The sequence below is a fragment of the Aotus nancymaae genome, unplaced genomic scaffold (assembly GCF_030222135.1).
Source record: "Aotus nancymaae isolate 86718 unplaced genomic scaffold, 86718_ANA_hifiasm-v0.15.2.pri h1tg000031l, whole genome shotgun sequence".
In the NCBI taxonomy this organism is placed as follows: Eukaryota; Metazoa; Chordata; class Mammalia; order Primates; family Aotidae; genus Aotus; species Aotus nancymaae.
In genome coordinates this window covers 359,345-370,612 of record NW_026988444.1, presented here as the reverse complement: position 1 = coordinate 370,612, position 11,268 = coordinate 359,345, and the positions used below count along the sequence as shown (strand labels likewise).

At 51.9% G+C, this 11,268-nt stretch overlaps 1 protein-coding gene across 2 annotated transcripts in view; it reads right to left on the bottom strand.

Annotated features, from left to right (window-relative positions):
* Window positions 1-488: 488 nt before the first annotated feature.
* The window catches only part of SH3BP4 (SH3 domain binding protein 4), a 100,950-nt gene continuing 90,170 nt past the window's right edge, over window positions 489-11,268 (bottom strand). For both annotated transcript variants that reach the window (XM_021676894.2, XM_012434192.2), the window contains 2 exons: window positions 3,360-3,548; window positions 489-2,523 (listed from right to left, as the gene is read on the bottom strand). In XM_021676894.2, coding sequence (XP_021532569.2) covers window positions 2,299-2,523; window positions 3,360-3,548 — 414 coding nt within the window. In that variant the 3' untranslated portion in view covers window positions 489-2,298. The remainder of the gene's footprint in view (window positions 2,524-3,359; window positions 3,549-11,268) is intronic.

Below are 11,268 nucleotides of genomic sequence, written 5' to 3'. Positions count from 1 at the left end.
TCAGCCTTCAAGCCTTGCATCAAAGTCAGGTTCTCAAAAAAGATTTCCACAAGCCCCAGTCCTCACCCTACCTCCAAGTGAAGCTGGTCTCTATTGGAGCTCCTGCACTGAGTTCTCCCCGACAACACCATCTTCCTGAAACACACAGAAGTAACTCCATCCTAAACTTTGTCTTGTGAGATTGGGGCTGCCAATTCACAGGACCCAGAGAAGAGCAAGCCATCAATGTGCTTCCCTTTGGGTGCCTGGTTAGTGATGATTGAGTTACTCGCGTTTCAAGAGCAAATTAAATGAATACCAAGAAAACAGACACCTGCCACTGCAGCTGTTATCCTGTCATCTAGGGGTGACTATTTTGGGGAGGCAGCCACTGGTCTATGTATAAATACTTAACATTAGGTTTTATTTTTGTTTTATTGAAAGTTTGGTTGGGTACAGAAAATACACACACACTTAACAGGTTAAAATATCCAAATAAAATTTACTGCAACTTTTGTAGAATTTTATTTGTGCTACAAGACACGTTGCATAGGAAACTCTTTAAAGCCCCTGAGGAAAAATATCCATGGTTTAAGGTGCAACTGGTTTTGTTTCTTCTTTGGGGAAAAGATGATAGATGATCTCTGGGAGAAATTATGGGGTCGAGTTGAGAAGCACAATGGAAGTTGTATCATGGGATGACTGGGGAATTGTGTGTCCTGGTTCTTGCAGCATACAATAGCTAGTGTTGGTGCTTTTTTTCAGTCAGTTGGTCTTCAGTATCTGAATAAGTAGCTATACAACGTTTCAGACCAATAAGGGAGTATACGTTGATTATACTAAGGAAGTAACATGTTTCAAGAAAGCAGTTTTAGAGAATGAGATTTGGGATCCCAAATGGCCCCTGACAATAGCAGACACACTGGGTGTGGCCTGACATGTTGCTGGGGCTCACCGCACTCTACTGATTTGCCAGGAATCAGTCCCGCCTGCTGCTCCCTTCTAAGATGCGATATCTACCACGTGTTATGAAATTCACACAGCATGTCTGCACCCCAGTTATCAATGCCACACTTTGCCAAGTTCCTGATTTTATGTGAGACACGTTTTCATTTTTACAAAACGGTCAACTTGCTCAGATGATCTTTACATTGTACAAAAGACAGTTTCATCTAAACGATTACTTCTTTCCGAGAAGACACAGGTACACCGGGAGGGAAGAGGGGTTAAGCCTTAGATGAAATGAAATGCGGAGTTTGGCAAACGGCAGTTGGCACCTCCCCACGTCGGCATAAGGCGTTGCCTGTGAGGCCAACCACAGCATCTGCAACAAACACGAGAGTCGGTGGCCACCAAGGCTCTGGTTCCATAGTGAAGTTTTCTTCCTGTTCACAGAAGAGGTGGCAAACTTGCTGGGAAGCACTGCTTTGGCCCCAAGAAGAAACAGGACAGTAGCCTGATAGCAGCAGGGACCACCTCACTCTCAGATGGCACTGCTCTTGTGAAGGACTAATTGCACACCGGCAAGGGCCCTAAAGACTGTCAACCCTGGCTGCTTTCTAATCTACTGGCAGAAACAGCTCACGGCACCTAAATGCTAATATGTTAGCAGGACTTCAGTCTGCCCACTAAAGCTCACCAAAGAGTCACACGTTCTGTGGATGGCCATTTACTATGCATGAGGCAAAGCACCGAGGACAGTCAAATCCGAGGAGGGAGCAGGACCTCGGGCCTTCTCAGAAAGAATGGGTGTGAGCTGTACCCGTTTACTGAAAAGCCACTTTTCCCCACGCGACTCGCCTTCTTACGTGTAGGGAGTGAAAGAGGTCCAACAACCGAACAAGTGTCTTTCCGGGCTGAGTGTTGAAATGCAAAGTGTGGCCGGGAATCAGAAATGCCCCCAGTGACCTTTAAATACCTATGTACATCCCTAACATAATTTAAAAAGGACTGTAACAACATAAAAACCTCAACAGCCTGTGCCCCTATTTTCTTTTAAACCTTTATGGTCCATAAAAAAATTAGATACCAACTTTCTCATCGATCCCTTCCCCCATTCTTTAAAAAAATGATTTCCAATTTAAATTTATACTTAACAAATAGAAATCTATGCGACTGGCAATGACCTGCGGTCGGAAGCCCTTCAGGCCTCTCTCTTGATGGAGAAGGGTGGCGCATTGTGGGTGTAGGTCCAGCTGGCAGATCCTAAATCTGTTCAGGCAGCCGCCCCTTCCTCCCTCTTCAGCTCTGCGGTCACGGCAGGGCACCCAGGGCGGACGAGGGCTTGCACTCCAGGGCAGCAGGAGGGAGTGGACCCATTCAAATCACGAAGTCGTCCTGGTCCACGGGGCTGAAGGCGGCTGCTCTCAGAATGTCCAGGGAGTTCACCAAGATCAGAGTCCCAGTGAGGTGCTTCCAGCGCTTGGTGATGGGGTTTTTCATCTTGTCCAGGCCCAGGTGCAGCTCCTGGATGACATCCCGGTAGCTGTCCCCGATCTGATGGCTCCAGGTGAGTAGGAAGTCATATGCAGGCTTCCACATGGCCTGGGAGGTGCAGTAAAAAAAAAAACAAAAGGAGGGAGAGAGGAAGAAAGATGAGGAGACAGAACGAGATTTGTTCTTATTACTTGGTGCGGCTCCTGTAGTTACTATTTGGGACACTCTTTCAAGAGTGCTACAAGCCCACAGAAGAACAGTGGAACCATCTCAGGGCCAGCGTCAGCATATTCCAGAGGGAAGAGCAGGGCTTTGTGCAAGAGTAGGTGGGCAACAAATGAATAAACAGAAGCATTTCTCTTTCCTTACAATCATCACGGCACCTTCTCTCTGTGCCGTTTGGAAATTCGTTCTGTTCATAAAAGACACCCTTATGCTTGGGACTACCTGCTTCCTAGATCTTGCAAGCCCGAATCGTCTTCCAGGAAGCTCACTAGGGTGCCCTCCACACACAAGCAAGAACAAAGGACCTCTGAGCAAGAGCCCGGCCGCACCAAGAGCTTTGGCCCAAGTTATGTAACATACCAGGTATCGCCCCAGCCCAGAGCGGCTCGCAAAGGCCTCTGTGTGTGCGTTACGGCATTGTTCAATCCTACTGATGGTAATTTAAGATCAAAATGAGCAAGGGACAGGCAGTTCTGTCTGTCCTGCTCATGTCGTGTGGAACAGCCTTGACACCCTAAAGCCAAGACTCGCGACAACCAATCCAGAGGGCGGCTCCCGCTCAGTGAGGCGCCCAGTGCTGGGCATGGGCAGGCGCATTTCTACCCGTCGCATCCTCCCAGAAATGCTGCGAGGCAGACCGTTTTACGGCTGCACTACACGGGTCTGAGGGGCCCAGGGACAGAGGGGCTCAGTGAGCTTGAAGCTCAGCCGCTGCTCACCTCGCTGTCCACAACCCCATTCCTGTCCCGGTGGGGAGACTCGTAGGCGTCCATCTGCTGCTTGGAGACCTTGGCCAGTTTCTCAGCCAGCTCCCGCCAGCGGTGGGCCACCTCCACGGCCGTGGTCAGGAGCACAAAGTCTTGGATCAGTCTGACCACCAGGCCCTGGCAGTCCATCTTCAGTAAGGCCTGCGGGGGAAGAGGCACAGAGTGAGGTGGTGTAAGGAGCGGGGCAGGCTCTGCTCCCTGCAGAATTCCAGCAGACGGTGCAGGAATGGCCATGGGCTCTCTACTCTCTATGTTCTCTGGCCTACCAATGTCCTCTGAAATCTATCACTGCCAGGACTCACAGGAGAGAAGGGATGACGTGCAAGCATGCTGGGCTCACCAGGGTCTCCCTCCAAAGCCCACATCCGCCTGGAACCTCAGAATGTGACCTTACTTGGAAATGGGTTCTTTACAGACAGGATTAAGATGAGGTCGTTCTGGATTGGGGGAAGTCACCAACAACTGGTGTCTTCATAAGAGAAAGCAGACACATAGGCAGAGGGAAGAAGGCTGCGTGGACAGAGGCAGAGACAGGACGGATGCGGCCACAAGCCAAAGAATAGAAGGACGGCTGAGCCAGCAGGGCCTAGGAGAGGCCTGCACACATTCTCCCCCACCGCTTCCAGATGAACCAGCCCTGTGACCCCCTGACTGAGACCTGTGGTCTCCTGAACAGTGAGAGGACAAGCGTCTGCTGTTTGAAGCCCCTCGGTTTGTGGTCATTTGTCTTGGGAGCCCCAAGACAAATGGTGAATAAGGCAGGGTGAATATGGATTAGAGTTGTCACCATTCCCACTCCCACTGGGGACACCAGAGAGAAACGAATGCATGTCACCAAACAGACACCACAGCCTGAGGCTGAGAGGGACAGGTGCGCTGAGTGTGCGGTGCTGGCACTGGCCAGTTAGAGAGCACCGCAAGCAGAAGAGACCAAGCCTGTGGACTCAGACGGCAACCACCCAGGGAGAAGAAAGAAAGAGAACATTCGAGGCCTGAGGCGGAGATGGAGGGTGTCCCACCAAGAACCACGGTGATCGGATCAGAAGAGCCACAGACCTCCCGCAGGACGGTGCAACACGAGAAAAGTTTCCACAGTCGGTGGGGCTGCTCCCACGTCAAAGCTGCAAGAACTTTCTACTGTGTCTTTAGGACAGGGATTACTAACCACAGGGGAAGTCAGAGGGGAGGAAACAGGACAGAGAGCCCTGCTGGGACAGTGGAAGTCCCAGCTGAAGCCACAACCACCACGTGGCCACGCTGGGACTCAGTTCCCACCTAAAGGTGGGGGTTGGATGGGACAGGCATGGAACATATGGCTCAACAGCCTAATGTACGTGAGGGACCCCAGGCTGGGGTCAAACTCACATTTCTGGCTTAAAGAAACAGATGGAATTGGCTAGCACCAGCCAGCAGGCCTGCGGGGCACACTGTGCGGTGTGCATCTCCTGCAGTCCTAGGTCACATGTCTGCCACTGGGTGTCATGCGAGCGACTCTGGCGCCGTCCTAATTATAAATGAGCCCACACATGGTTAGCGTGTGGCTCTGAGCCAGTCAGGATGATGTCACCAGGAAGGCAGGAGAGCCGCGTGCCGGGTCTGATTCTTGTCTGAGTCTCCTATGCCATAGGAGGCACAGCTCACCCCTACCTTAAAGTGTTCTCTCATCCAACAATGGGAAAGTCTTGGCTTCCAGGAGAAAGGGGGCCGAGGCAGCCCAGAGGCGGTTTCTGAGGCTCCTGTGGGCCCCTGGACGGATGAGTTGCTAAGAGGAGAGGAAAGTCACCAGGCCTGGTGCTCTTTCTGTCTCTTTACGCTCTGCTTCAGCACCTGAGGTTGTCATTTTAGGACTCCAAAGCGTGCTAAAAATCAACCCCCTACCCCGGCCAACCACGCCACTGGTGCCAGCGCTCTTAGATGGACTGTTTTGTGTGGACAACTGGGTCGTCTCGCTAGTGCTCATGCAGTCGGCTGGGCTGCTTACTTCAAAGCTAGCCCCGTCGTTTTAGGCTGAGCATTCTAACGTACACTTTGTGTTCACTTGGGAGGAGTCTAATAATACAAAAAGGTGACTTTTGGTCAGGCACGGTGGCTCATGCCTCTAATCCCAGCACTTTGGGAGGCTGAGGTGGGCGGCTCACCTGAGGTCAGGAGTTTGAGACCAGCCTGGCCAACATGCGAAACCCCGTCTCTTTAAAAAAAAAAAAAAAAAAAAAAAGAAGGTGACTTTTTTGGTGATGTGCAGCATGCATCAGCCAGAGTTGGTGACTCACAAGCCTTCTAGGTGAGCCCCCAGCAACTCAATCCATGCAATTTAAAAAGAACCATGAGGCCGGGCACAGTGGCTCACATCTGTAATTCCAGCACTTTGGGAGGCCGAGGTGGGTGGGTGGATGACGAGGTCAGGAAATCAAGACCATCCTTGTCAACATGGTGAAACCTTGTCTATACTGAAATACAAAAAATTAGCTGGGCGTGGTGCCGCATGCCTGTAGTCTGAGCTACTCGGGAAGCTGAGGCAGGAGAATCGCTTGAACCCGGGAGGCAGAGGTTGCAGTGAGCCAAGATCATGCCACTGCACTCCAGCCTGGCGATAGAGCAAGACTCCATCTCAAAACAAACAAACAAACAAAAAAGCCCATTGAGTGACAGATCATTCTGATGCCTTCCTAGATTTGAGAGGCTGGCAGCTGGCTACCAATGGGGCTGGCTGGAAGGGGGTTTGAGGACCTGGTGGCTGTTTCTGTTTTTGTAGAAGCTACTAGAAACCCAGGGCTTGCTGCAAGCCAGACACGGCTCCTCTAGTACCCAGAGCCACCCCATGAAGCAGAGGCTGAGTTCAACCCACTTTACAGAAGAAGCTGAGAGGTGAAGTGGGTTTCACACCTACAACTGTCAGAGCCAGAGCTGCCTCCAGGCGCCTGCCCCCCCCATTCCTCCCTGCTGTGTGGGCCACAAGGCATCTGTTCTACAGATAAGCACAAGAAGTCGGCAGACGCCAGGCTTGTCCCGGGTCCCACAGCTGGAAGTGACAGGCATGGAAGCAAATGCAGACTTCTTGGCGCTCGGCCAGCAGCCTTCCCAACTCTGTGAGCGCCACGTGGCACTGGGAAGGGAACCGAATATACACTGGTCTAGATTGTGCTTCCTATGAACTATTTATATATTTCAGAAGAAAGTCTGTTTCAGTTTGAATTTAGATATACTCAAAATAAATTCTTTTAAAAAATTAAATGTTTACTAGATTTGTTTCAGAAGATCGAAGAGCATACAGGTATGTATTCACATGTGGAGGGCTTAAGTAAACTGGTAGCCTGTCAGATTCTAACTGTCTTGCTGTGGCGGGAGCCTCGTCTGTGGTCCTGGGAAGGTGTGCTGGACCACCACAGGTTTGACACGAAGACGCTCACGTCCCCATCGACTCTCTTGTGGCTACTCAGCATACAGCAAGCCCATATGGCTGTGTGCGCAGCTGCCTGGTCCCAAAGCGGCATCATTTTCTAGGTAACAGAACACGTCAAAGTCACCTGCTTCTGACTCAACTCAGTCCTGATACAAGTGATCAAAACTGCTCTCTCCCCAGGGGCACTGGGCACAGGTCACCAAGGTCCTGGGAAACACAGGTGCTCTCTAGTCCCTGGGAAGGAGGCTGCCTGGACTCCATCCAGGGGCAGCCAAGGCCCCGTTTACACGGATCCTGGGTGAATGGAGAGGTCGGCGCTTCCGACACCAGGAATGAAACATCTTTCACTCGCTCACTTTGGCTCCACGTACACAACTTTTACTGAGCCCAGCACTGGTTTAGTTTGTTATAAACCACCCACACCATCAACAAGACATAATTTATGCCGATTTTTAAAGGGTAAATTTTGGGTCCCCACCAATTGTTAGCAATGGAAAAGTTTCACGGCGGGAGGCTCTAGCTCTATGAACCTGATCCCTGTAGCTTCCTGTTTTTTGGGGCACATCAGTGAAGTGATGCACAATCCTGATTTCAGCTGGAATTTTGTTAAAGTGAGTCAGTCCACCCTGATTTAAGTCAGGGACACTGAACTCTATCTATAAAGGGACAGGCAGTATTTTTGGCTTTGTGTGGCCCACTGTATCTCTCATGGTGGCCTGAAAGCCTCAGACAATGCATATGGGAATGGGCGTGGCTGAGTTTCAACAATGGGCGTGGCTGGGTTTCAACAAAACGCCACTGACAGGAATGGTGGGCCTGGGTGCCAGAGTTTGGCAACTGATTTCAAGAGATATTCTTGGCCAGGCATGGTGGCTCTCCCCTGAAATACCAGCATTTTGGGAGGCTGAGGTGGAAGGATTGCTTGAGTTCAGTGAGTTCCAGACCAGCCGGGCAACATAGTGAAACCTTGTCTCTAACACAGACAAAAAAAAAAGAAAAATTAGCTGGGGTTGGTGGCGTATGCCTGTAGTCCCAGCTACGAAGGAGGCTGAGGTGGGAGGACTGCCTGAGTCCAGGAGTTTGAGGCTGCAGTGAGCTGTGATCACACCACTGCGCTCCAGCCTAGGGGACAGAGCAGCGAGACCTCGTCTTGAAGAAAAGGCAGGGGCGGGGGCGGGGGGATATTCTTATGAAAGTACAAAGAAATACAATTTAGGCTTTTTTGCTGCTTGTTTATTACATCCTGCTTCCTTCCCAAGACGTCCAGACGCCGGAAGGGAAGCCTGTTCCAGGCAGCACCTGGACGGCGGGCCCAGTCTCCTTGGCATGGAAATATGCTGTTGAATGTAAGTATTTCTGATTCTTAAAAAGCTGAGTTCCCTTTCAAAGCCTCCACCACGGCCTGATGCTGCCTGACAGGAGCCCATGGGCCATGCCATGCTTCCGGCCAGTCTACAGAGCATGCACAGTGAGGGTTTCCTGTCCCCTGCTTCCCTTCTGACACCTCAGGGGGCTGAAAGCAAACTCTACCCTCGAATCATGCCACTGCCACCATTTTTTGTACATGAGACCCACGAAGGAGTACAGGCTTAAATGGGAATGTGCACGGTTCTCCTTTCATAAATATTTATGCCCCCTCCTATGGCTTATTGCATACGTATATTTGGCCACTGAAATCCATAAATGCTTATTGCCTCCGCCCCTCCCTTGAAGTGTTTGTTTTGGCTTCTGGCCGGAGGCTCTGCTTACTAGCCTGTCGGAATGGCCACTTGCAGGCTGCACCCTTTATGAGGAATGAGGCTCTCCTTTCCAAATGCATGGACCTTATCAATCTTCAGCTGATGCCACCATGGACAGAGGCTCTGGTAGGAGAGAGGTGGCCAGGACGGAGGAGTGCAGCCACAGCCATGCTGCTGGGAAGGGGCAGCAGAGGCACCGGGATGCCCCACGCGGGGGCTCTGCTATCAAAAACAGGCATGAAAAGAATGGAAAGTGGAAACGGAACCACAGATCAGAAGCATGGTATGGCCACGTGAGAATGCCTCCTGCTTGGATTCTTAGTGTAGCCCAAGGCCTGCATTCATCATCCATTCATTCATTCCTCACTCATCCATCGAGTACCTCAGTGTTTCTTACGTGCCAGGGCCCTTCCTCTCATGGGACCTATGTCCAGTTAGAGTGACAACGAGAAGCAAGTACACGAGAACATAAACAAACTTGCTTCTTTTCTTCCTTTCTTTATTTTCGAGACAGGGTTTCACTCTGCTGTCCAGGCTGCAGTGCAGTGCTGCGGCATAGCTCACTGAAGCTTCAGCCTCCTGGGCTCAAGTAATCCTCCCACCTCAGCCTCCTGAGTAGCTGGGACTACAGGTGCGCACCACCACACCTGGCCAATTAAAAAAAAAAATTGTAGAGATGAAGTCTTACTATGTTACCCAGGCTGGTCTTGAACTCCTGGGCTTAAGTGATTCTCCTGCCTCAGCCTCCCAAAGTGATGATATTACAGGTGTGAACCTCCATGTCTGGCCAAAATAAACTGCTTCCGATTCAAGAAACACCATGGAGACAGGGGATGATGATGAGGTGCATGGGGCTGCAGGGAAGGACGTCCTTGAGAGACGGCATTTGAGCGGGCAGCTGAAAGAGATGAGGCGGTCTGGCTAAGGGAGTTCCAGGAAGAGGAACCGCATAGCATCTGCAAGGGCTGGAGGCCAGGCGAGCTGCGTGTGTTCCGGGCTGGGGTGCACGGAGCACAGTGGGCCCCAGGGGTGGGATGGGTAGGGCCAGATCTTATAGGACTTTCTGGGGCGGGGGCAGGGGCTGACCCCCTTCTGATGGTGGTGGAGAGAGAAACAACCCAGGTCTCATTTGGTTCCTTTTTCCTTCTCATCACCCTGCACACTGACTGTCTCAAACCCTCACACTTTCCCCATCATTTAAACACTGTTTCCGACCCAAGGCATCAGAACAACACAGACAGCTATGCTACAAATGAGTGTGTGTGTGTGGGCCGGGGGGCAGTGGCTGTGATTCTCCCGGAGGAGCAGGTAAAGCAGTGGTGGGAGGCTGCAGAAATCCTGGCAGCCCCACAATGACAAGCAGAATAGAACACCCAGTTTTCAGAGTCTCCTAATAAACCACCCTGGGATAAATCCCTCTGCGGTTTCTAGAAGTTTGGCCAAGATGATGACTGACACAGGTTGGGGAGATTGGGATGAGGACACTGCAAAACCAGTTTCACTTTATCACCACAAAATCTAACCTTGCCTCAGGGAGCTGACCTGGCCAGGGGCAAGTTTCACTTCCTCCTCTCTGGGTGGAGGAAGGACTCAGGCACAGAGGACACACCCCTCCCAGGAGCAGATGGGGAAGCCCACCCAGAGCTTGGGAAAAATCCCCTCCCAGACACTTGGCAATCAAATTAAAAGAGTTCCATCATCTAAGTCTTTTGGAAAAAGATAAAAAAGAAGGAAATGAGCATAAAGCCACCTCCTTCGTTGTTATTTTCCACCTCTGGTGTGGTGTCAAGCTGAGCGTCCTGGGCTCACCAACGCCGACAGCATGCATGGCCACGGCCGTGGTCTCGAGGCTCTCCGCACGGAGGCTCTCACAGGATGGAGGCACCTTGTCTGTCACTGTGCTGGGTGCACCCGTGAGGAGACCAGGCCACAGCCAGGAACCAGCTTCTGGAAAGTCATTTTACTGGAGAGCCAGGACAAATGCTCTGAACCACAACGGGTGATGGCTGATGGGAGGGACACAGGCCATCCCCTCCCTGCAGGTGACCCCATGTGGGGCCCAGGAAGCTCCCTTGCTGCATTTGTCTGCTTCCTCCCCAACCAAGAGCAGTGACTTCCTGGTCGCCATGGTGGCCCCTCTGATGGCTGCTTCCGGTTCCATCTCCCTCCCCCGGGCAATCTCATGGCTCCATGCCTCTGGCACTGAACACAATTGCAGACCCCCGAGAAAGGGTCTTGCTCCTGCCCCACTTCTGCTGGGCTGCCTCCCTTCTGTCTCCTGGCTCAACATGGGCAGCCAGGCCGGGTATGTGCCATGTGCAACCCTTACCTGCACACCTGTGTCTACGGGACACTTCAGGCTCTCCCAGACACACAGGGCTCAATCCAGGGGAGCCATGGAGGTGGCAGAAAGGCCAGGGCACCAGAACTGCACCTCTCAAAAGCTAGGACACAAGAAAGCCTGCGGGCTCAGAGGAATGAGGAAGAGCGGCACAGCCCAAGGCCACGGGGTTTTCCGCAGGAATGAACACCAGTGATGCATCCCTCTCTGGAGGATGGGGGTGGACTCTGCTCTGTCACAGGGAGAAGTCCACGGGGACTCTCCACCACAAACACCCCTGGGGATGCCAGGACATGATGTGGCTATGCCTAGCCAAGGCAACCTCTGGGACCCAGCTCTGCTGACGGTGGGGCTACCTGTGGGGGGCGGGGCTGAGAAAGC